Source organism: Hippoglossus stenolepis, chromosome 6, assembly GCF_022539355.2.
Source record: "Hippoglossus stenolepis isolate QCI-W04-F060 chromosome 6, HSTE1.2, whole genome shotgun sequence".
Classification (NCBI taxonomy): Eukaryota; Metazoa; Chordata; class Actinopteri; order Pleuronectiformes; family Pleuronectidae; genus Hippoglossus; species Hippoglossus stenolepis.
Genome location: NC_061488.1, coordinates 20,675,909 through 20,702,588, shown reverse-complemented (window position 1 = coordinate 20,702,588; position 26,680 = coordinate 20,675,909). Strand labels below are relative to the sequence as shown.

The 26,680-nt window shown below is 41.1% G+C and overlaps 1 protein-coding gene across 5 annotated transcripts in view; it reads left to right on the top strand.

The window, feature by feature from the left end:
* The window catches only part of mtor (mechanistic target of rapamycin kinase), an 89,244-nt gene extending 66,725 nt beyond the window's left edge, over positions 1 to 22,519 (top strand). For 2 of the 5 annotated variants that reach the window (XM_047340433.1, XM_047340432.1), the window contains exons 37-58: positions 1,971 to 2,086; positions 6,904 to 7,021; positions 7,578 to 7,847; positions 8,398 to 8,498; positions 8,687 to 8,783; positions 9,028 to 9,126; positions 9,271 to 9,393; positions 10,268 to 10,450; positions 11,024 to 11,158; positions 13,290 to 13,464; positions 15,003 to 15,138; positions 15,363 to 15,510; positions 17,200 to 17,322; positions 17,856 to 17,938; positions 18,031 to 18,103; positions 18,545 to 18,619; positions 18,996 to 19,131; positions 20,502 to 20,576; positions 20,672 to 20,752; positions 20,988 to 21,068; positions 21,763 to 21,868; positions 22,016 to 22,519. In XM_047340433.1, the coding sequence (XP_047196389.1) occupies positions 1,971 to 2,086; positions 6,904 to 7,021; positions 7,578 to 7,847; positions 8,398 to 8,498; positions 8,687 to 8,783; positions 9,028 to 9,126; positions 9,271 to 9,393; positions 10,268 to 10,450; positions 11,024 to 11,158; positions 13,290 to 13,464; positions 15,003 to 15,138; positions 15,363 to 15,510; positions 17,200 to 17,322; positions 17,856 to 17,938; positions 18,031 to 18,103; positions 18,545 to 18,619; positions 18,996 to 19,131; positions 20,502 to 20,576; positions 20,672 to 20,752; positions 20,988 to 21,068; positions 21,763 to 21,868; positions 22,016 to 22,031 (2,550 nt within the window). In that variant the 3' untranslated portion in view covers positions 22,032 to 22,519. The remainder of the gene's footprint in view (positions 1 to 1,970; positions 2,087 to 6,903; positions 7,022 to 7,577; positions 7,848 to 8,397; positions 8,499 to 8,686; positions 8,784 to 9,027; positions 9,127 to 9,270; positions 9,394 to 10,267; positions 10,451 to 11,023; positions 11,159 to 13,289; positions 13,465 to 15,002; positions 15,139 to 15,362; positions 15,511 to 17,199; positions 17,323 to 17,855; positions 17,939 to 18,030; positions 18,104 to 18,544; positions 18,620 to 18,995; positions 19,132 to 20,501; positions 20,577 to 20,671; positions 20,753 to 20,987; positions 21,069 to 21,762; positions 21,869 to 22,015) is intronic. The other 3 variants (XM_047340436.1, XM_047340435.1, XM_047340434.1) reach the window with 3 other exon arrangements.
* The last annotated feature ends 4,161 nt before the right edge of the window (positions 22,520 to 26,680 follow it).

The window sequence follows — 26,680 nt, the reverse complement described above, 5'->3', positions numbered from 1 at the left end:
TCACTTCTACTCCAGCTGATTGGACCAATTGATTGTAGTTGCTCCACTTCTCCACAGAACCGCCCGCAAGTGATGTGCAAAAATGCTCATGCAGGGTTACACGTAACACCCACCAGCATGGTAAAGGTATTTGGTAAAGAACTGTAATAAATATTAGTTTTAAGAAGAAACAAATGTTTGGAAGATTCTCTGTAGTTGGGTTAGGGACTGTAGCTTAGAACTTACTTTGAGGTACAAATGTAAAACATTTCATACAAACACACATGAAAACAATGTGGAATGAATTGCTTGTAGAGTTGAACCTGCAGAGGATTATCACCTGAATCTGCAGCTCCACTCTGCTTTACAGAACATTATAGTGAGTTGCATCAAATTTTTTACAGTCTGAGCACCAATTTTATTGTTTTTGATCATAGTAACTGAACTTACAGTGGCAAAGCTCCAGCAGGCAGCTGTTTTCAGTGAAAAAGCTCTAAAAACCCTGAGTACATTACTTGCTCAGCAACAAACAAGTAGCTGGTGGACATAGTGGAACATTTAGCAGCTAAAGAGCCAGATATTTCCCTCGGGAGCTGGTAGACACCAAAAACAGAGGGGAAAGTTATTGCAGGTATAAATCAGCCCAATAATGAGATGAACGTTGGCTGTTATATTTATTTGTGAATTTCACTAATAAGTCAATTGACTTTTCGGGAGTGATTTGTATGTTGTCTAAAAACAGCCGATCCAGATGATGATGTGGAGGAAAGAAATCCTTAAGTGCAGTTAAAGTCAGATTGAAGTCACAGCAGATCTCAAGTGAATATATGTAACTTTGGACAGCATTGCATTTATTCGGATTTAAAAAGTTAGTGTTTCAGAAATTGTAAGATTAAAGGGTTTGATTGTATGTGCATTAATTATTGCAATTCTTTTGGAGGTTATGTTGCTGTGGTTTGTGTAAAATCAACTCAGCTGTTACATTTAAATTAATGTTAATAATTTATCTTTTGTTTCCATGGTAGCATTGGATGAAGTGAGCCTCATTTTGTTTTGTTCAGAAAGATCAGTTCTGTCTGTGCGTTCAGAACATGGACACATTCCACTTTTCAGCTATGGTGACCTAACATTATACTATGTTTCACACTACGTATTACCAGAGCTGTTTGGTAATCACACACACACACACACACACACACACACACACACACACACACACACACACACACACACACACACACACACACACACTTTCACATATAGTATATATACCCCCCAGGCACACATAAACATACATATATATTACCAGGTGTTGAATAACTATTGTGGCTCCAGAGTGCAGGTCTCATTAGGGGACTTAGGTAAGTGTGAGTGCAAGCTTTACAGTTGTCAGGGCCAGCTGCACTGCTCACCAGACGAATGAGAATTTAAAAATATGCACACGAGCACACACTGTGTAGAACGCTCAGCATAGCTTGCTACGACTTGCTATGATTGGACTCTTCTACTGGCATTAGACAATTTCTAGATTATCTGATCCAGTCAAATAATTAAATCTTTTTCCAAGCAGTAATTTTAAACTTCTACATGTCAACTTAACTAGAAGCTCATAAAAAGTAAAGAAAAATGCTGACCACAGCAGTTATGCAGTCTGTCAGTATCCCAGATCTGTGCAAGTAGCTTTGTCTGTAGCACAGACTACTTTACAGAGGTCCTAACTGTGATATGAACAGAAAAGCCCAATCTGTATGTGCTTACCTGCATGAAAACAGGACAGTTAAACTATAGTCTATAGATCTATAGAAAATAGAACATCTGTAGTCTATCTATACAATTCTCATTTATACAATCAATAATGCTAGTCAACTGTTCACTGTTAATCATATATCACAGGCTAATATTTAATTCAGACTAATTTCAGGCACCACAGACATACACACTTCTCTGAGTGACACCAAGTCTTTACCTGCATTTGTTTTGTACTCCCCCAGATTGATGCCTTTCAGCACATGCAGCACTTTGTGCAAGGGATGCAGCAGCAGGCCCAGCACGCCATTGCAGCTGAGGACCAACAGCACAAGCAGGAGGTCCACAAACTGATGGCCAGGTCTGTCTGTCTGTCTGTCTGTCTCTTTTCTGGAAACACATTAGCAGCAGTTCACCATCTAATGAGCCTTTCTCTCAGAAGACGTTTCGACCTGTCGCTGTATCAAAAGCACAGGCGTGAACAGTACAATGAATGATGGCTGAACTCCATGTAGCTGCTTCACTTCCATGGTATTGTGCATGTTGGCTCACTGTCGCACTGTCATGAAAAGGAATGGTGCTAATGGTAATGTGATTACAAGACATGGGAATTTCCTTGCTATGACAAGGCATAATGAGGTTGGATTAAGGTGACTATCAAGTGTCTACATACCTTTCCAGATTTTTTCTGTTTAAATATGTCTCTGCCCAGGCTTCAGCTGGAGGTATTATTGTGTCGTGAATACCTGATTCCAAGAACACCTTAAGGGAGTTTCTTCAAATTTCCTTCACTTACATTCACTTGCAATCATGGATGAACTGATTAGATTTTAGTGGTCAAAGGTCACTGTGAGCTCACAGACACATTTTAGGACATAACTCAAGAATTGTGCTAATTATAACAAAAAATAACAATACACACTTAATACAATCATTACTTTTCTTTATAGTCTTCACTACACATACTCTGGGCAGACATTGAAGTAAACTGCAACTCAAAGGGATAGTTAATAAAAATTCACTCTATCTATTCACCACTGTGCCGATGGAGGGGAGGATGAAGTGTTTGAGTCCACAAAACACTTTGGGGGTTTCAGGGGTAAACAGATTTCCAGCCAAATCCAATACAGTTGAAGTAACTGGTGAACGATTCTTCAAACATAACAAATAACAACAGAGAAATATAAGTTCCGAAAAAATTATCATATTTTCAAAAACCTGTCCTTTTGCGATCTCATGGAACACGTTATTCTTTCCATTGCAAAGATATAATAAATAATGGCAATCCAATCATCAAATTCAGGTTTTTCTTGTTTCAGTAAATTTTTAGGAATCTGATTTTTTTTCCAGCAACCTGGTAATATTTTCTGAAGGCAGAACTCCCAAATAGAGAGACTCCAAATTAAATGGAATTTTAAACTGGAAAACCTTTTCCAAAACTTTATGACCTTCCTGCCAGAATGGGCCTAACATTGAGCTAGAGCAGGTTATATGATAATGATTTGCTTCAGAGGACCCAAATTGTCTCCAGAAACTGGACGATTTAGTAAAATGAGTCTTGAACTGGAGTAAATAACAACCTGATGAAGTTGTGTTGTGACAGATGATTGACTCAGTCTGAAATCTTGACACTTCAACAGTCTAACCTTTAACATTACAATGTCTTAATCCATACAGTCATAATGCAACGAATACAACAGTCCATGTGACCCTTATATAGGAGTAATCTGAATACTTATACATTAAGTTCATGCAGATGGACCAGAGGAAGCGTATCATTGCTATTTACTTTACAAGAGTGTAGGTGATTGCTGAAAATGTCGCTGTAGTTATATATGTACATTTACGGTACAGTTTATCTTTTCTATTATCTATAATCAAAAAGTTGCTTATAAGCATTTACTAGTACGAAAACCAAGATACTAAGATGGCAGACTTGGATAAATGAGTTGCATCACACACACAATGGTTTTGGAAAAAACAAACATTAGATGAATAGACAGACTGACTCCATTGCTTTGGTTATTGGTCTACAACACAAGCTGAAACTCTTGAGGGCAGGGCTGCACTGGGACAACAAATCGGCCCTGGTATTTTGGCCCAGACAGGCCCCATCCATCCAACCCTTCTGTTTCTTCTCCATTTTTTTTCTCCATTAATTATTAAATGAAGCCGGCACAGAGCCGAAAGGGGGAGGTGTTTATGGGCCCATCAGACAACAACAACAACAACAAAAAAGACAACAGCGTCGTCGGACAAGGTACATCGGCCCACCGGGAAAGTGCCTGGTGTGCCAGATGGCCAGTCCAGCCCAGCTGGAGGGAAAGTAAATCCACAATTTGTCAGATTCCCCCACAGTAATGCCAATGCATAATGTGCTTAGTCGTGGTTTGGGTATTCTAAAACCCACTTCATTGAAACAGAGAGAATGTGAAGCAATGTGCAGCAAGGAAAAAGTCAGCTCACGTGTTTTCTGTCCTCAAAATGTAAACACCCAGGGTCACGTACAGTGCATTCTGCTTCTTTTCCATGAGCATGACCACAATCTGGCGTGACACCTTTTACTAGTCCATTGGCATCCTGTGGTCTTTTTCAAAGCTGGCCAGACTTTCTGAATGTCTCGCCTCAGACTTCTCAATAAAAGGATCCCTGTTGGCAGTCTTAGCTCCTCATCACCTACCACATGGCACCATGCTACAGGTTTCACCAAGTGTCTCTCCTCTCCCAGTGGGTGTTTCTGACCACACTGGCACAGCCATGGCACCTTTACGCCGTCATTACCTCTCCTCACTGTCAGAAAAGACGGAGTCTCTGCACCAGTTGGCAAACTTTACAGCAGATTATTGAAAAACTTGATCAAATAATTATCTTATGTTTTCAGATGCTGGTGTAGGACATTAGAAAATGGAAAGTTGTGTATCCTCCAAAATAGCTGGGAATGAATTCAAACTGTTAAAGTTGTTTTTCGTGCTCTTGTGGGCTCATCAAAATATTTGCAGGAAATATCTAAAGCTCCTTTACGATTGAGTGCTAGCGTCCTGCCAGTGCAGGAAAAGATAATTTGTCTGCGCTGTTTTATGTTCAAACAACTCAAAACAAGCAAAACGTGCAACACAGAAGCAGACAGGTATAATCATATGTACAGTAAATCATACAGTAGTCTTATCTGGGCTTGTGCAGTCATGTGCACCCTCCCATTTCATAAATCATACTTGACAACACACGCAAGCATGACAACAGGCAGCAGATTTTTTTTTTTCATTTGTGCTTCTTCCAGACAGTGACTCTGGCTGTGTGAGGAATGCATGTTAGGGAAAACACCTGTATACTGTCAGTCAGGACGTCTTCTCTCCAGACGTGCTGACACACTTTCCTGAATACAGGTTAGCTGTGTGGTATGGAGCACACCTGGACTGCTCCGTCAGACACACACATTCACACAATCGCATGGATGCCTCCACTCTCTCCCAAGAATCCTGTGTAATTTCACTGTTTCTTTCCTGAAGATCAGTAAGCCTGGCGTCTCCTGTCTAAATAAACAGGTTGTTCCCAAACACCCAGTCCTCCCCCTGCTGCTTCCCTAAAACTTCAACCTGTTAACCACTTACACAAACATTTTGGCTTCGACGCTCTGAATCCAAAGTGCTTTCCCATGGAAAAACACTCTATAAATAACATAATTCTAAAAGATTATTTATTGGATGTGGTCTGCAAACAGTATTCAAACCAGATAGATGGGTTGACAACACACTGCTTAATAGTTGCTCTGATTGGCGCCGTTGTGTTCGAATTATGTTTTGATCCCACAAAACTGGTCACATTATTTGCCTGTCAGCTTCTGTGTTCCTGTGACGGATGGAGTCGAGTCCCCCGTAGGGATCCCATTGTTGGATTAAATAGAAATGAAACGGCCTCGGATCATTGAAAAGCTCCAGATGGGATCCCAGACGATTACACTGCTCTTTTAAGTAGTGGTGATAAATGTGTGGATGATTTGAAAGTCCAGAATAATTATCTCACTCCTTTTTAATAACTGCCCTTGGTATACTTAATGTCACTACCAAGTCGTTATGAGTAATGACGTCGATGAAGAGTGATTATAGACTCATAATGATTTCTCTTTGTGGTTTGACTCAGCTTTGCATTTGCTTGCTTGTTGCTAATGTTGTTATTGCAACTGCAGAGCTTCTGCTAACAACCATGACTTGTGACTTTAGGATGTTTGATGGTCTCAAAAACATTAAAATGTGTTTTTTTGGGGGCTAACTTTTTTGTTCCCTTGCAAAATTTTTTTCTTCCTATTCCTTCTGAGCCATATGTAATAAAGAGAGGCTCTGACCCTATTTTTCTGTCTGAACCCATCTGAGCCCAATAGAAAACCAACCCGAACAGGCATTTTCTGTGTCCAAACCCGACCGGGGCCTAATGCAGTTGATATAAGCTGCACTGAGTTTGTGTTACCCCGTCACTGACACACATTGTAATAGCTTGTTTACCCTTAAAACAGACATATGTAGTGTAAAGAAATCAGCCCAGCTAAAGTGACAGACTCGACCCGAATCCAAATATCATTTCAACATTTTTGTCTGAACCCAGCACAGCATTCTGCTGGGCTCGGGTCGGGTGTCCACACTGTTTTATGTAGCCCATTTCTGCTCATCATTACCACTGCAACCCTGCATATTGAATTTTACTTTTAACTGGGCATGAAGTGAACTACATGGATACAGCTAATGCAAATCATCATCACACTAAAAACCAGACATCATGTTGTCCTCTCATGTCACGTGACGAACAGCCACAGCAGTTGAGCTGGTCTCTTCACCTCTGCCACAGTATCCGTACTGAAAATACCAAACTAGCCTTTTTATTGTTAGCTGAAAGCCCATCATTTCTGGTGTGTAACGTAGTGCTGTAAAGACGGACACACCCTACAGGAGATCATACCGGCTCAAACACAAATTGACAGTGCAAGAACATGCGTTCAAGATGTGGAGTGAGGATGAAAGTTGTATTTCTCTTTATTACAAGCCAGCATGTCATCGATGCTTCACCGTGTGTGCCAGGTTTTCTGTAGACATGAAAAAATGATTTTTTTAATTGGAAGAAAACCAGGTATTTGAGAAGTTATCTCAGATGAAATGTCTGTCTTTATGTTTATCCCTTTCTTCCATGTAGATGTTTCCTGAAGCTGGGAGAGTGGCAGCTCAGTCTGCAGGGGATCAATGAGAGCACCATCCCCAAGGTGTTGCAGTATTACAGCCATTCCACTGAGCATGACCGCAACTGGTACAAGGTCAGTACCTCCCCTTCATCTCTAACCTTTCACTGTTGACTTTTCTCTGGCCACAGTAAAATCCCAGCTGTGTCAGCAGGAGGCTGCCCTGACACTCATGTGTCATTAGGAAAACTTTAGACCCCATTTAAATTACCATTTAAACAAACATATAATAACAGAGCTATTTTTCTACACACAGTTCATTTATTTTGCTCATCAAACTGTCACATTGGTGGTTCCTTTCCTGATGCATCAAATAAATGAGGTGATGGAATAGCTGAGTATCTCTGCTTTTTCTTTAACATGCCTGAGCTGCAGGCTACAAAGATGTCACTACACCCACATTACCCATCTCCCCCATCCATCCTCATGACTCCCTGTCGCCTGTAATAGCTGGTTGTATAACGCAACAAACATTAAACTTTTATTTTTGGATGAGAAAAATTACAGCCCCTTGGGAGATGTCTGTCCCCTTGGTAAACTGGAAAATTGCATCATAAGAAACGTGGAAGTCATTTCCAGTTTCCACCTCTCGGAAATCCAGCTTCACCCAGTAAGTACCATCTGTCTGCAGGCCTGGCACGCGTGGGCCGTGATGAATTTTGAGGCGGTGCTACACTACAAGCACCAGAACCAAGGACGCGACGAGAAGAAGAAGAAGTTGCGACACGCCAGCGGTGCCAGTGCTAACAGTGAAGCCAGCAACAGTGACAGCGAAGTCGACAGCACCGATCACAGTCCGTTGCCCTCACCAGGCCAGAAGAAGTACAATGAGGTGAGAATCGCAGAGGATGAAATCCTTTTCACAGCGATGTCTTCTCCCAGCGATCCCAATCAAACCAAGGTAGAAAACCTTAGTTTGGATACACACAATACACACAAATATTTTTGTCTTCATTACCCATGGAATGTTTCAGCCACTCAAGCAACACACCTCATCCAGTGCACAGTTTTAGCTCACATGCAATTGCTACTGAAAAACTACAGATCCCAATAGATAGATAGATAGATAGATAGATTCATTTGTCCTTTCGGATATCCATCATGTGTTACACAGCAGTTGTCAGACACTTTTCCCCAGAAGGCACAGTTTTAACAATTTTACAAAGTCTCTGCATCTTTTACAAACACAAGCCGAGCACTGACGTTCTGTATTTGTCGAGATATTACTAAACTAAACTCTTCTTCTATTTGTACATCAATCTTTTAATACTTCATTCCAGTTTTGCTCAGTCTTTGCTCTCCCCATTATTGGTAAAATTATGAATATTTGAGCTGTAAATTATAGTGAACCTTGCCATCATCACCCACAGTCAACACCTACAATACAGTGTGTTGTCGAATGTTGCTTATTTGATTTAGTCATGCATAAAAAGGCGTCTGTCTCGCCACAGGATCTCTCGAAGACGTTGCTCATGTACACAGTTCCTGCTGTTCAAGGTTTCTTCCGCTCCATTTCCCTGTCCAGAGGAAATAACCTGCAGGACACACTCAGGTGAGTTAAATGACTAACACAAGCTTGATGCACAGCAAACACACAGCAACCTTCGTCATGGACACTATGTGGCATGTTGGGATAGGAGGACCTCTAGTGGTTGTTTGTAATTTCACTATTCCATTTTCCTGTATGAGCTGGAAAACAAGGTTTCTATTTTAATTCTTGTCCTGTTTTTCACTGTTCAGGGTTCTGACTCTTTGGTTTGACTATGGTCATTGGCCTGAAGTGAACGAAGGCCTGGTGGAGGGCATCAAGACCATTCAAATCGACACCTGGCTGCAGGTAATACACACATACAGACACACATGGCATTTAGCTAGAGATAGAGAAGTTCGAAAAGGGAATACCTGTGGAAGAGAGAATGCTTGTGTAAGATAAATGAGTAATGCTGGTGTCAGTGTGTATTTCAAAAATACTTTAAAACACACTATATTGTCAGTCCCTCCTCACTGTGTCTGTGCTGTATTTCATATTTCATATCGAACCCCAGGATAAAGAGTTTTTATCCATGTCTCTGCTTTTCCAGGTGATCCCTCAGCTCATAGCTCGAATCGATACCCCTCGAGCCCTGGTGGGGCGCCTCATCCACCAGCTGCTCACAGACATCGGACGCTATCATCCTCAGGTAAGTCTGCTCACACCGCTGCAAATGCTTTATAGGTTAATATAAAACAGAACCAAGACCACATTTGTGTTAATAACTATATAACCAAGCAGTCCCATCAGTGAATAGTAATGAATTGCTGGATTCTTCTCTTTTCTCGTCCAGGCTTTGATCTACCCACTGACTGTGGCCTCCAAGTCCACCACCACAGCACGGCACAACGCTGCGAACAAAATCCTGAAGAACATGTGTGAACACTGCAACACTTTGGTTCAGCAGGCCATGATGGTAGAGACACTAAATCATTTATGTTTTTCATCAGTGGATAAAATAATCTTCATCCTTTACTTGAAGCGTGATGCAGATTTGTTCTCGAGCATGAAATGGAAGCTCGTAGGGCTGTGTTTAAAAAAAACGATTCTCTGATTAACATCAATCTTCATTTAAATGATCCATTATCGATTCATAAAAAGGACGAATCATTCTTTTAATATATGCATTTCCCCATTAGTGACCCCATTATACATAAGAACAGCAGCAACATTTTAGTGAGTTAGCGAGTCGCTTTTCTCATCTCATATCTATGTCCACTTGTCCGCATTGAGACGAAGTTTACATACACACAGGCCCCGGACCCCGCCCACACTCACAGAGCGACACAGACAGTGAAGCAGAGATGAGAGGAGCAGAGTCTGTTAATGTAAAAGAGCCAGTGTGTCTTATTTGTTGCCACTCCGTTCACCTGCCACGTGCAGCACGAGACGCGCACATACCCAGGACATCAGGCTTAAAGTGACCGGATACATCGATACAGATTCATGATAAATACTAATTCAAATGTCAGACTGAATATTCTTGTGAATTCAAAGTTCATTGTTCTTTGAAAGGGTTATTATTATTATGCTATAATATTATCATAATATACGTAGTATGAAATCATAACAGCTCTACCTTATTATCTTAATAATGTACCTGCAAGTTAGCGGTTTCCTTGCACAGTTTACATCTTTAGTTTTCTGACAATTTCTTTCATATCCAAGCATAATTGGTCTTGTACACTGAAATATCCCTATCTGAGTCGAAATCTATGAAGACCAGAGTTATTTGGAGAAAAAAAGCAAAGAGCAGTCTGACCTTTTCATATCTGTTTTTCTTTATCCAGGTGAGTGAGGAGCTCATCCGAGTGGCCATTTTATGGCACGAAATGTGGCACGAAGGCCTTGAAGAAGCTTCACGCCTTTACTTTGGTGAGCGCAATGTCAAGGGAATGTTTGCTGTGCTGGAGCCTCTACATGCCATGATGGAGAGAGGACCACAAACCCTCAAAGAAACCTCTTTTAACCAGGTGCGTCTCAGAATGGGGTTAAATTCAGACTTTTTTAGTGCAACAACACAAATGATCTGTCTAACATAGATTAAAGATTGCACGATACTTTGTTGTGTAAATGTGTGCAAAAATTAAGTTTTTGATATGTTTTAGTTCCTGAATTATGTTGCTGAGATGAGACAACAAAAAACTTATTTCGCTTCATTTTTGTACTAAAATTAAATCAGTTTTTAAGGTTTTACTTTTATTTTGACATTATTCTGGCCAGTCACAGGCACCCAGCACACTCCCATGACCAGTACATGTAGGGCCGGTGCCTGCATGCAGAGAGTCGCATGCCCGTTATGGAAATAGCAGAACTTACTTGTTTTATTTCGAGAAGTGGATTTGTTTCCAGTCCACTGGGCCACTGATACAGTGGAATTGGCTCCTGATAGCCCGTCAAACTATGACTGATGGAACCATTGTCACTGTGTTTGTGAGAGAGACATACACAGAGAGCTAAACTAAACACAATGTTGGGCATTTTGTATGTTATGACAAGTGTAAAAAATATTATTCTACTGCAATAAGAATGACTTTGTGCTATAGGCTTATGGAAGGGACTTGATGGAGGCTCAGGACTGGTGCAGGAAGTACATGCGGTCGGGAAATGTCAAAGACCTGACTCAGGCCTGGGACCTCTACTACCACGTGTTCAGACGCATCTCCAAACAGCTGCCACAGGTGAGTGAAACTATGGAGTCAGTGCTCTGAATTTCTTATAAGCTAGCTTACATGGATAACAATATAGTTGTACAGTACAGTATATAGATGGATAGGTGTTTCCTTAAGTACAGGAAAGTATTAGTGTTGCTTTGACATGTTCACCAAAGGAACAAAGGCCCCTTGTATTAACATGTATCTTAGATGACCACTTGTGATCAAATCTCACTACCCTCGCTCTGCATACATATTAACAAATAATTAGATTAAAATGTCAGTGAACTTCAACTAAAAAAGCTGATATGAATCAGAGAAATGTGGATGAAAAGAGACCAGCACATCTATTATGGCTCTAGGGGAAAATCAAGCTGACATCCCAGCAGCTCTGCATGCCGATGTCCATTCCAATCTCTCATCAGATGTGATGAGAAATGTTCTTCTCTTTCATGTTCTGTGATCTCCTGGCAGGGAAATCCCAAATACGGTCTGTTAGTCACGTAAAGTGGTATAATGGAAGATTTTGATAGAGGAACAGGGGACTTCTTTCATTCATCCATGTCTGGATGAACTCATTGAACAAGATGCCAACAGAAGTGTTGAAAGATAGCTGGGAGTGATGAGACAGAGAGATAATGGAAGTCAAAGAGGAATGGTGGAACATCATGTGATAACATTTCCCCTTTTGTATACATCACATCAGTTTGGAATACTAATTGATATGAGGACAAATCTACTAAAGACAGAATATATTGTGACATAGATTCTACAAGTTGCAGCTATGTTTGTCTCTGGCAATGGCTTCTCACAAGCTGTGCTGTTAACCTTCAGCTGTTCACTACCTGTTGTGATGAACAATTGCTTCACAATTAAACTTTTTCCTGCATTGTAGATTTTCAGTATTTGTCAACCTTGACAACACCCTGTCTGTTTATACTTTGTAAGTAAGATTACACAAAAACAACAGCTCGGATTTCCACGAATCTTGTTAGAAGGATGCAGCATGAGTCAGGGAAGAACTCATAAAATGAAAATTTAAATGCGATGAGGACCTGAGAGCAGCCAGAAGTGTTGAAATATTTAAAGGAAGCTTGAAACGGACCTCTTTAGCCTTGCTTATGATAAGGTGTGGTTTACTTTATTTTATTGCATCAAAATTATGAATTTAGTACATGTTTTACCCCCTGTTCCATCTATGTTTAATTGCCAGCATTTTTATTTTTTAAATCTTATTCTTGGCTATTCAGTCAATTGTCAAGCATTTTTAAACTGCACTAATCTATAAAAAATTGTCTGTACAATTACGTTTGACTGATTGATTGATCTTTATAAACCAGTGTCCACGTTAATATTGTCATTACGTGGCAATCAGCTGGATAAGCTGCTCCAGCTATGATGAAACCTGTCTGAGGCAAGTGGTGCAGATGTACGAGTCAGAGTCAATGGCACAGCAGCAAGAGCTTAAACTTCACCAGCTCCAGCTTTTGTTGCTTCTGGAGTGAAGATGAAATTGGTCTGATAGATGTCATTTCTCACAGCTATCATCACATTGTTGAGGAATGACATTAAAAACAGTTCTGTCAGGAGCAATCACTTCACAGAGAAAATGGAGACAGGCATGCTATTTGACAGTGTGGCAGAGTTCTGCTTCTGGGGGGATGCTCCCCCGCTGCGGCATTACAGTAAGCAGCATGAAATACACAGCACTATAATAACATGCTGGGAGCAGTGCAAATATTTCCCCCACAGGGCATTAACATAGAAATACACCCTCTCCAGGATGCATCCAGACAGTAGCTTCACAGCAGGCTGAAGCTGTGCTGGAGTCACCATTCATCAGATTTAACAATTTAAGCGTAAAAGCCTTTAAATAGAAACCAGAGTCGGATTGTAGGCAGGTTAAATCACTGATTGTTGACAGTAGACAAGCAGAAAATAAGTTTATTGATGCACACAGAGAGTGAAATGTTCCCCAGTGATTTATTGAAGGTTGCGAATCAAGAACTTTCTGCAGATAAGACCTTCACTTGAATATGAGCCAGTGTCTTTCACTTCCGTGCATATTGCTGAAGCCACTGTTGACAGGAGCTGTTCAGTCAGTGGAGTCTAAAAACTAACTGTCTCTTCTCTGCCACCTCATCAACTCTCCACACAGCTGACCTCCCTGGAGCTGCAATACGTGTCTCCAAAGCTGCTTATGTGCCGGGACCTGGAACTGGCCGTACCCGGCACTTACGACCCCAACCAGCCTATCATCCGCATCCAGTCCATCGCCGCCTCGCTGCAGGTCATCACCTCCAAACAGCGCCCACGCAAGCTCACCATCATGGGTAAGATTAGGAGAAAATTGCACAGGCCTTGGCTCTGTACCCATTATATTAGGAAAATGGATTAAAGAGCATTTCTAGTCATATGCTTTCAGCAGGCGTGGGCCAGCACATTAGAGAAAATTCGATATTAATATAATCTTCCGCCCAAACAACAAAAAGCTCCAAGGCCACGATTTATTTGGAATTCATCAGTCACGGCAAAGTTATGTGTGTGGATAATACACCAGAGGGGGAAAAAAATCTTCTCCACCAACAGAAGCAAGGTCAAACCAGTGATGAACTTCATAAAAATAGAAATAAAATGACCACAGGAAAACCAGGCTCAGTGGCAGGTCAGCTTTGTTCCAAAGACGTAGTTTTTTCATTTTCCATCCCAGGAGAAATACCGCATGCAGGCACACATTGGATCCTCCCAACATTGTTCATGGTCATTAATTCAAATACAGAAATAAATAGGTCTGACATCTAATCCTCATGCTGTATGATGTGAAATACAACACTGAAGTGCTTCAACAGTCGCCCAGCACTATAAAGTCTCCTTGTCCTGCAGCAAAATCCTCCGAATATCAATCACAAACGGTTCACTGTACTTCACTCTTCTCCAGTGGCCAACGTGATACCTTGTTCTGATGTATCCCATAAGTGTTACACATCATCCTGTGTAAAAGATGATGGCCAATACATCACCTAACCTCTGGAGCAGGACTTCAGATTAAGACCTGTCACCTCACTCCAGGCCACGTAGATTTACTGTCCGTGCTCTATGCCCCTAGGGACTCTCGGCACATCGCTCACAGGGACTGGCATTGAACAGGGACTTTGTTTTACTCCTTCTACTGGAAGCATCAGTCAACTCCATTAAAAGATGTTATTTATGACAGTTACAGTGTGGGTGAAATCATTGTAATGTGGTCTGTTTAGAATATTAAGGACAGCATGAGAAAGTGGAACAAACAGACAAGTGACCTCATCTGTACCTCAGATAAGTTCAGTACATTTTCCTTTGTCATGATGAAAACTTGATTTTGCTTAATAGGATCAAGTTGATGTCACAGTTCATCCAGTGCACTGATACATATTTTCCACTTCGCTCCGCTCCATGTGAGTTAATGAAAAAAATGAATTGATTAGAGTGAACAGATAAAACTTCAGATATGAAGTTCACAGAGTGGAACTTGTGAATCTTTGAGTTCCTTCTTTCAGAAATCACATGTGGGGTTCCTTTTCATAGCAGTTATTTTGAACTCAACTCCTCATATCTGATTTTTGGTGTGCGTGCCATTCCAAGTCAAAGCGAGTGAGGGATTGCTGGGACGAAACCTTCCCTGTGAACAATGTGGTTCATATGAAATCATTCACTGGGTGCTCAAGACATTGCCTCAGGCGAGAGTAGCGGAGACGCAGGTGCAGAGCAGCAGGAGCGCACCCTGGAGAAAACAGCCAGCACTCCCAAGTCCAAACATATAAAGTCTCTTACACAATGTCTTAACCCAGTTTATAGCAGCATATCAATGTTGTGTTTGTGGCGCCCTCTGTAGGCAGCAATGGCCACGAATTCATGTTCCTGTTGAAGGGCCACGAGGACCTGAGGCAGGATGAGAGAGTCATGCAGCTCTTTGGTTTAGTCAACACACTGCTGGCCAACGACCCTGCGTCACTGCGGAAGAACCTCAGGTAGAGCCACACACACGCACGCACAACCATGTCTCCAAGACTTCAGAGGATATAACATTGACGTACATTGATTTCATGGAGAATTGCTTTCACTTTAACCATATCGACTACTTGCCGAACCTTAATCTTTACCTCAACCTAAACTTAACCATAATTTTGTCTTGACAATGAATTGTTTGTTTGTCTGTTGTGTGTTTGTCTTGGTTGTGTATTTTATTGAACAGCATCCAGCGCTACGCAGTGATCCCCCTGTCCACCAACTCAGGCCTGATTGGCTGGGTACCCCACTGTGACACCCTGCACGCCCTCATCAGAGACTACAGGGAGAAGAAAAAGATTTTGCTCAACATTGAACATCGCATCATGCTAAGGGTGAGGAACCATTGAGATCCATAAGGTTCCTGCTACCTTCATATTAAAGAGATAAAGCATACTTAAATGTTTGTTATGAGCAAGAAATTATATATATATATATATATATACTTAAATCATATGACTATTGTTTGATGAAACACATTAATGCTGGTTTTGAACAATCTACCTTTATGTGTTAAACATGTCTCAAAATGACACCCAGTGTTTAATTTTTTGAATTTCCAGGGAGAGGCACTTCAGCCTGGGGGTAAAATTCAACTTTTATAACTGAAAACAAACCAACCAAAGTTTAAATAGTGTTTTTCCCGTAAAATTTAATGTAATATAAACATGTAAATATTGTTTGTTTACGTTGTTAGAGCACAGCCTTCACTGTGCTCAATCAGTTAACTCATTTAGTAGCATTAAGATCATTCCAACGCTCACATTCCCAGGATGCAGTTTAATCATGCTATCCTATTAAATGCAAATCCATGTGTAAATTAGCTTTCGTGTACATATGTTATTTACTGGTTTGTGCAAACAGCTGGTCTCATTCATGAAATAATTGTAAATATGTATTTTTCACATTAAACATCCTCAGTGAATACTAAATAGTTTCATCAAAGCTCAAGAAGCATCTGTTGTTAGTGATTATATTGATGAATATCAATTAGGTTTTAATGGAAACACATTCAAAGGTCCTGAATTGGCATAAATTAAATTCATATCCCCCCCTTGAGAAATGCCTAGTGCGAAGGAGGCGAAGGAGCACACACAAGAACAACGTCCATACGTAATCCTTCTCACCAAAGTGTCGCTACACAAAGTGAGAGTGCCTCAGGTAACCAGGTTTGTGCAGAGGCGACAAGGCAGGTTAACAATCTGACATTCGCTGTGCAAACTCTGACAGAGATTTTACTGAAAACTGTGAACTGAGATACATTTGTCACTGCCGAGCAAAAATCATCAGGGCCGAAATTCACTTCTGACTGGTGCAGAGTAGGATGACGACGTAGTGTTTGGCCACGACACGATTCAGTGGGAACACGGATAAAACAACAACATTGAGAAGACCAACACAAGATGTTACTCCTGACCCACAGGCATTACAGACATTGGTTGAAATGGGGACTTCTTTAAAAAACACTGCAAATTTGCATACATACCTTTTCTTCTACCAACAATGTATAAATGAAAATGATTTATTTTCTATTTCCTAATGATGTTTGAGTTATTAATTATGTGTTCCATATTACAATTAAAGCCTTCCTGCAAGATATTATGCTGACCTGTCAATCAGTCAGGCAGTAAATCAGTTTTAGATAAAGAATGAGGACGATGGGAGGGTAAGACAGTGATAGATGGTCGTCTTAGAGTGTGAGGCAAGGTGCTTCTTTCTGAATCTGAGACTCGACAGTAAAGTATCATTCTGGACTTTTTCACTTCTACCTCAAGTTCGCAGGAAACTGTTTTCTATAAAACACCGACAGTTTACACCCTAATCTTTACAGTCGTTGCGGTGGTGAGGACCCAGGTTGCAAAGAAAGACCTCTTTTAGTCTTTGTGTTGTTTTTTTGTCAGTAATGTACCAGGGGCTTTCTAAAACTCTTAATGTTGTGCGTCATCACAGTTGTAGGTTTATATTCCTTTGGTATTTGGTATCTTGATTGCATCATTTGACTTGAATGTTCCCTTGTTTTTCAGATGGCCCCAGACTATGACCACCTGACACTGATGGAGAAGGTTGAGGTGTTTGAGCATGCCGTCAACAACACGGCAGGAGATGACCTGGCCAAGCTCCTCTGGCTCAAGAGCCCCAGCTCGGAGGTGGGATGCTCTGCTTTTCTGTTAACAGATTGAGTGTGCTTGATCTCTTCAGCATCCATCCTCATTTTCAGGTGGTCCTGAGAGAAAATGTCCCCAATGAGTGCTTGGTTATAGAAAAGAAAACCTACATTTCTATAAATAAACATTTTAGAAGAGGTATTGATGTTCTGGCGGTCTTTCATTATATAAGAGGAAAAATAGTCTTTTTAACTGAGTCCAATTTATGAGTCCAGTCTCTCACATTTAAAATAATTGAAGGAAACACACTTGTACTGAAGTGAAACACTTAGAACCACTGAAGAATCCGTTTTTTCCTCTGTATCTTACTTTCCAACAACTGACGCAGCAAGACTTTACCAACAGACCTTTAAATTAAATCCATTTTTAGGAACGATAACACTTTGTGTACCTGATGTTCTACATGTTTAAGTGTCTGGAAAGCCTGCCCGAGACTTCTCTGCTGTTCTCCACACTGTTCTGCTCGAATGTGAACCAGAAGAAATCTCATAATCCAGATGTTACTTCTCTTCCAGGTTTGGTTCGACAGGAGGACTAATTACACTCGCTCCCTGGCTGTGATGTCAATGGTGGGCTACATCCTCGGACTGGGTGACAGGTGAAGTCTTGTATTATTTCTAAATGATTATTGGAATAATGACCATTACCACAATAACACATTGACAACGAGACGATTTTTCCATTTGTCAGGCATCCGTCTAACTTGATGTTAGATCGATTAAGTGGGAAGATTCTCCACATTGACTTTGGAGACTGTTTTGAGGTGAGAAGAGATTTTCTTACCAAACATTGACCTTTACATTTACATGGACACCGATATTCCGACAATTTACATGATTCTAAATTTTGATTATGATGTTAACACAAGTTACTAATAGAATATTCCATTCATATTCTAGCTTACATGTCACAGATCATTCTGATTATGCAATTGATAACTGTTTTACATTTTGATGTAGCAATATGCTGTGAAAACTCCCATAGGACGCTATAATGCAAGTGAGATGTATACATGTTTGCATAACGTGTGGGACCTTTTTCAGGTTAAGGTAATCTTAAAATGCTGTTTTTAATGGCAGTGTCTTACTCAGATTATTAACAGGGTTAATATCAGAGTATCTCTGTCCATGTACACGTAGGTATTGTTGCCAACATATTATTCTCTTATATTTATGAGACTAAGTTTCATTTCAACCTTTAACAGGTGGCTATGACCAGAGAGAAGTTCCCTGAGAAGATCCCATTCAGACTAACGAGGATGTTGACCAACGCCATGGAGGTAGGCAACGCCAAACACTGTGTGTGTAGTATTGTGTGTAGAAAGTTTTCTGTCAGTCAGAGATCTGTTCAATAAAGATTCCAATGAACTACAAAACTGAACTTAAATGCTATCAAAGCTTTTTTATTTTTGTCAAAATGATCATCTTTTCCAAGTGCGCAGCGCTTTAACAGAACCTATGACTCACTGTGGCATTTATTGAATGAGCAAAGATGAAAAGGAATTAAATATGAAAGCATCGAAGGTTTACATTTTATTCAGTAGCTCCTCTACCAAACCTCAAAGCACACACCTACCAAACTGTATGACACAAACACTAGATCTAAGTTCTTAGTTTGTATGCATTTTGTAAAGCGTGTGTTTGACTATGTGCCAGGTGACAGGCTTGGACGGTAATTACCGCATCACGTGCCACACAGTGATGGAGGTGCTGAGGGAGCACCGGGACAGCGTCATGGCCGTGCTGGAGGCCTTCGTCTACGACCCGCTGCTCAACTGGAGGCTCATGGACAGTAAGTGAAAGGACAGTAGCAGACACATCACATGCTTCAGACACAAACAAGCACAACAGCATCAATGACAATAATAAGGAAGTGGATGTGAATTAGTTCATCCCAGTATAATGAATGAATGTTTGCACAAATTCCTCCACTTAACGTACATTTTATCATCACAGACTGAGAAACTATTTGGCTCATATTGTGGAGAAAAATGGAGCTAATGTTGAAAGAAGTGGTGTCGATGTCTGAAGGTCGACGGTTACATTCAAGAGTGAATGAAGCGGCTTCTGAGCAAATACTTTCAGAGTTGCCTGGAGGAAGAAATTGAATCCACAACAGACGAATAAGTTTTATCATAAATAAGGCTCATTATTTACTGTTTTTATTATATCAAATAATAATAATTCAGTAGTTTGTTTCTTGTGATCATTAAAACAAATTCAAAATATTTAAAAGATTATACATAAATCTGTTAAACAGCCATTTTACAGAACTAACTGTAGGGCTTTCATTGTAACTGCAATATGGTAATACCACACTATTGACATCGACTGGAGGGGGTGTAACGCATGTTTTTTACATCACTAATGATTAAAGGTCAATCAAGATCCATGAATTTTCTGTGAAATCAAGGAAAATGTTAGAAAAAACAGAAAAACAAACAGATGACTTCGTTACTTTGTTGGCTGAAGTCACAACTGATACCATGTTCTGATGAATGAAATTAATTGCAGCCTTATTGACCAGATAAGATGTCTTATTGAACGGTGTGAGAGGAGCTGAGCCAGAGTCATAAAATAGTATCTAGCATCCAGCCTTGCAAACCTGACAAACCACGCTCCAAACCAGGCCCATTATCATTTACAATTAGCAGCGAAGAATAGTCCAAAGCACACCTAACCATATCCTTACACCAACATCTAACCATATTTGGAAGTTCAGCTTCCTTCCTACCTGCAGCTGCATATACTTGGATTTACAAACATGACTGGAGACGTCTATGTTGTGCATCTAGTGCAGCATGAAAGCTTTCCTCCGGAACTTTATCATCACTAAAGATAATAGTCTGAAAACAGCGTGTGATGTGGTTTTGCAGCATAGTAGCACAAAAAGATTATGCACACAATATATTTATAGCTCATATATACGCACAAGCATTTAATTTGTTTCAAAACGGGGTCATTTTGCTCATTTAAGAAGCAAAGATATACCTTTAAAATAAAGCTGAGGATATATTACGTAATTGCACAAAAAGCACACGCACATATCACACAGCTGAGCCACCTTAATCTCTGCAGGGGAATTGTTTCACCTTCATGAACCTACCTTATTCATTGTTTTTCAAGGAATTAAAACAAGAATTTACATACTTTTCCCTGTTGGTCCCACAGCAAGCATCAAAGGCAACAAGCGTTCCCGAACCAGGACCGACTCGTACACTGCAGGACAGTCAGTGGGTGAGTTTGGAAACTTAAGCTACAACTGGTTGCTGTTTCTGTCTTAATGATGTGAGACAGAGTATAAACCTGTGACTGTGCACTGTCGTCTGCAGAGGCTCTGGAGGGAATAGACCTCGGAGAGACCACACACAAGAAACCAGGGACCACAGTGCCTGAATCCATTCACTCCTTCAGTGAGTCACCACTTCATTTTTTTTTTCTTTCCATGGATTATCTGTAGTTGTACAACTCTTTGAGGTTTTCTCTGGCTGCTTTACCACAGTGGCTGTGTTATTCTAATGCAGCACTCAGGCCCAATTTGATTTCCCTCAGCGGCAAAGACTGCTGGTGGAGAGAGGGAGCCATTATATTTGATGAATTTTGTGAAGTTGTTGATGCCAGTGTGTTTGTGTTTTCTCTTTTGTTCAGTTGGAGACGGCCTGGTACAGCCTGAAGCACTCAACAAGAAAGCTATTCAGATCATCAACAGAGTGAGAGACAAACTTACAGGTGAGTTCTGCAGCACCCAACAGGCACAAACTGACAAAAGACTCTGGACAAAACATTACTAATGTACAGTTACAGACTCTCTCCCACTTGTAAACCATGTAAAAAGTGCTGATGTTCATTCATTAATTGGTAGATACATTTTTTCAGTGCTGCAAATGATCATTCTTACCCGTCTGCAGTCATATTATCAGGGCTGTAGTGGGGGTGGAACAGCGTTTACTCACTGGATATTGTCCGATTTGGAAAAGTTTGAGTCAAATTCAACACCATTGTTTGCTGAGCATTATATGACAGTGATGCTGGCTGGACATTGGCCATTTTCACAATGAATGCACTCTGTGTATGTTGTTATGTGTTGTTATTACACATGCATTACTGTAAAAGTAGGATTTTACTGTTGTCTTAATATGTTTTGGATGCAAAAACTTTAATTTGTAAAGTAGCTTGATACTATAGCTAGATAGAAAATAATAGTGCCCCAAAATTATAGTTTACCCACATTTTTTTTACCACTACAGTCCTGCGTATTACTATACAGTAGGCTTATCCACCACATTTTTCTGTGGAGGTAAAATCCTAAAATACCCGTTGTGTTGCTGGATACATTTTTCAAAACCTGAAGGAAATCTACTTTTACCAGGCTGAATTTTCTGTCAAAGGTGGAGCGTTGTGATGAGAGTTTGTTCCTCTACAGGTCGAGACTTCTCTCACGATGAGACGCTGGATGTGCCAACACAAGTGGAGCTCCTCATTAAACAAGCCACGTCGCATGAAAACCTGTGCCAGTGCTATATCGGGTGGTCAGTACTCCTTCACATTCCCTGCTCCACTGTTTAGTTAGAGCAGTGACAAAGGCTGGACGTTTAATTTGTCTGAAGTCATGTTGTTATTAACTGAATGACCTATAACCTCTTAGCAGACTTTGATGAATATTGTTCTATCTTCAGGTGTCCGTTTTGGTGAAGACCTGTCTTCAGCAGCCGAGGAGAAGCACTCAACTCAAAGAGAATTCCACTGAAGCCACGATGCAGAGCAGCAGAGAATGTTTTTTTCTCGATGTTTTTCAACTGCTGTTGAATTGTACGATTTTCCAGTGACACATTTTAAGTTAATGACAAAGTACTCTAACATCTCTGCTTTTATCTGATAATCATTTCTTCAAATGACTTTTCCACATTTTTAACACCATCATCACTACAAGCTCTGTACGGTGGCCAGAGTGTTGAAACATTTCTTACTTCACTCAAGGTGAAACCCCTCCAGTCCATTGTATCATGTTGAATTGATGAGATGGTCTGCCTTTTTTTCTAACTTAAGCTTTCTTTCAATGTAAACTCCTGACAAGATGAAAGAAAAATTTGATTTGAGATCATCATGAAGTACTGTACCGGCATTTGTGTGCCAATAAATCCTGCAGAGATACCATTTGTCTCTGTGCTGTGTTCCTCTGACATTGGCTGATCTTGTTACACCCACTCTGGTTATAAATAGAAAAGGGGGGAAATGATGTTATAAAATTGTTTATTTTTGGCATCGGGTAAGTTTTTCTTTTATTGAAAGACAAGGTGCACCTCTCCCCTTGTTTTTCTCACAGCGCCCACAGAGGGCACTCTAACTCCTAATAAGATCCTCTCTACTTAGAGGCGGAGGTTGCACTCAGCAGGCCAAAAGATAAAACCAGAACAAAACTACATTTCCAACACTCGAGGTGAGAGTTGCTGCTCTAACTGGAGTTACTCTATATTTATTTCTACGTTAAGAACCACAGGGAGACATGGTCATTCACAGTAAACGTAGTCCCTGACAAATAAAAAACGATCCCAACGTCCCGAATTGCAGAGGCAGCAGTGGAGACCTAACACTTAATTTGGTTTCCTTTGCAGTTTTCTGGTCAATGAAAGGCAGTTTCTGTTTTACTTGAGCTCATTGCTATTCCTCCTCGTATTTCTCCATTTGTTTCTTCCCTGCATTCTCCTCTGAAGGTTAATTACTTGTAGATAGTTAGGGATTACGGATCAACAAGAAGCAGCCCATTGATCTCTTCCCTGCCGAACCCACCTCTGCAATGTCACACTCTTTACACATTGGAACAGAGGCCTGGTGATTATCTGTTTGTATCGATCGAGTCCCTCTCTGTTTTCCCTTTCTTCCCCTCCCCCCTCCTCCCTTGCATCCTTTGCCTCCACCCACGTCACTTTTTTTCCCTCCTGCCACCAAAAGCTCATTATTGGACTTTTCATAGTCTTTGTCACCATTTCTGTTGTTCTTTCTCCCCTGTCTAATTTGTTTGTATTTTTTCAGCCTCTCAAGTCTGCCGAGGTGCAAGCGAGTCAATAGCTCAAGTTAAATAGGCTGCATTGATTGGGCGAGGGATTTAGCTGTTTACCAACTGTGGAAATGGGCGAGGGCCACAGAAAAACAGCACGAGCTGCTGCATGGAGCCAGGCAGTGGTGACAAATGATACTCATTGGGAGACAATGCCCCTAAATGAGGGAAGGTGCCGGGCTTGGTGGGGGAGACTGGGGATGCAGCAGGCCACGCTTCATCAGCCATTAAGGTTGTCACACGAAGCCGTCCAGGCTTAGCACCTTGAGCCAAGACCTAAGGAATGATGGGATACAGCAACACATTCACCACTATATGCTCCCCCATAGGGCCTCTGACCTGTTTTCTTTTGCCTGCTGCAGTTCCCTCCATGCTTGATCTTGTCTTCCACCACATGTCCTTCCCTCTGGATGTTATTCCCCCTCTTTGAACCCTCATTAGCTCCTCATGACCCCAGAGATTTAACAAGGGCTCTCTTCAACATTACCATTTCACACAAACCAAAGCATAAAATCAAGAGGGAGATTCTCTTTTACAGTAAAATAATCTAATTAGCCTTAAATGTCTGAACATTAGCAAATCTGGCCTAAACTCCCTTAAGGAGATTGTCCATCTGTTTCTCTTTGCTTACAACTTTCCATCCATGGTGACCTCATGTTCTCCTGCGGTTTTTGTCAAGAGAAAGCTGTTCTACACTTTGATGTTTCACAAGCACCAAGGTCTGTAAAGAAGTCTTTCAACCTTAATGGGAAAGGGCAAAACTGCCTGATTAATTTCCTTCCCAATTGCACTCCCATTAAGTTGGGTGATTTAAAAACGGCTAAAATTGAGAGCTTGGGAGGGTGAGAGCTGGCTTAGCAAGGTAGTACAGAAGCCATTCTCCCAAGCAATGTCATCCAAATCACCCCTGGGTGTTCCCAAGCCAGGTGAGATGTGTCATCCTTTCATTATGTTCTGAGTCTATCACAGTGTCTCCAGTCATATTCCTGGAAAAACCCCACACGTAAGCGCCCAGGAGACGTCTTGATCAAATGTCAGAACGATCGCAACTGGCTCATTTTCGATGCAAAGGAGCAGTGACAACATTTCTCAGAGGGTGAGCACAACCACCCTCTGGAGGAGACTTCTTCCAGCCGTTTGTGTCCTGCCATCTCATTCTGTCATTACCTAAAGCTTATGACTGTAGCTGAGCGTTGAAACATACATCCACAGTCAGCTTGAGAGCTCCAACCTTCAAGCTCTACACCCTCCACATTGGTCGTGTGAAGTGCCTGCATTTCTGCTGATGCTGCACCAAAGTCCCCGTCCATATCATGCTCCATTTTACCCTCATTAAAGAACAAGACCCTGAGATATTGCCGCTCCTTCACTCGGTACAGCAGCTCACGCCGAACCCAGAGGGAGCAAGACACTGTTTTCCAGCAAAGAAAGAAATGTGCTGCTGTCCTGGTTGTGGCACCAGCGACTGCGTCTCTCCCATGCTGCTTCAGGACAGCAGCTGAGAATGTGGTCCAGAGTTCCTCTCAGTGATTTAATCTCTATTTAACAATAGAGGTTGACTGGGCAGAACATTAATCTCAGATTGAATGCAAAGTTTCATGCAGATGGTTCAACCTTCCACAACCTGAACCATGAGATCCCTTCGGTCCATTGCTTGTTCTCATCTTGTCCATGCACCCTACTGCTGCTGCTGCTGCTTTCTTCCCACCTGGTTTGCATGTAGCTCTTCCTCAGTCCCCACTCTCACTTCCGTCTAAACCAGTTCCTCCCCCATTACTGTTGGTTTGAGTGGTTTCAGTGCTGTGTAAACCTGCTCAGTTAACTACCACCGATCTCACCAGTACATCGTGACAGAGCCAAGATTCTGCCTGGTCCCCTGCCCCCTCCACTGCCTCCCTAACAGGTAATCTGCTGGATCACTGGGTTCATTGCTGCAGCTTCCTCGCTCCACTGGAATCACTGGGATTCTTCTACACTGAGGGATCGATGTCCTGCTTTTCAAGAGGTCAACCGTGTTATATTTCATCATATATGATGTTGGAATATCCATATTAATTATGTAAAATCAAATACATTAGTCAAGATCAATACAAAACTTTGGATCAGTTAAATCAGTGTGCACTGTGTGTGGTAGATATTTGGTGAAACACAAAATCTACAACCATTCAGTTCTCGTATTACATAAACGTACCAGTACAATTATTATTAAATAGTTTTTTAAATTACAGACCAAAAGCCTGTTAATAAAACTACAACTATTGAATTATTGCGGTTTAGTTGATTGACTAAATAGTTCATGTTTGTAAAATGAGAATTACAGTTTAGGACGAATATGAAAAGTACAAGGATTTTAATAAAGTGAATGTGGAACAAATTTTGAGGCTAAATTAAAAAATTGTGAGAGATTTACAAGGCTGTTTTGATTTAAAATGCTGTTTGAATTAAGATTTAGAAGAATAAATCTAAGACTTTTGGTATCCCATCATAATTTGTTGAGCAATATATTCACATGTGTAACAATGTACATACAGTATAGTCTGGACGGTGCAGTATAAGTCCTGGTAAGGTAAAGAGTAGTGGGTGATGATGGAAACATGTAACAAGTCAATCACTGACGCAATCACCAGAAACATTTAGGCTAAACTCAATATGAAAGATTAATAGACCTGTCATTTCCTAGATGAACCATTTCTCTCACCACCACAACTTGACTGCACCTCTGGACTTTGGCGAGAGGAGTTGGCCTTTCAACACCGTCTGGTCACCGCAGCTTGCAGTCACCGTGCCAACAACGTTATGGGCTTTGCTTATCTGAAATGGAGGATCTTTGTCACGTCGTTACCCGCTGCCACTGCAGTCTTATCTCCTCTCCTGCCTGTGTCGAGCAGGCGACTTCTCACTGTGGCTCTCGTCACAACAACACAGACAGTGGGCCTTGGAAACGGGCGACTGTTGCTCGGGCACATCTGATCGTCCTGATGTATGCACACATTAGTCACATTCTGTTTAGAATTCTTTCTCCTTAAATCTGACATAAATGCTTGGTTTTAATGACCTCTTAGTCTTTTTAACTCATCTACAATTCGGCATTACTCTTGAACATGCTGGACGTGATTCTGAAGATTAAAGCTGTGACCATCAGTCAGATACACACTTCTCACTGGAGATCGTCCCCGCTCACCAAAGTTACATACAAGTGCAAGAACGGGTGTTCAGGGTGAGGAGTGGGGAAGTGTCACCATTCTCCATCAATTCAGAGAAGCATCAAACTAAAATTGCTATTTCA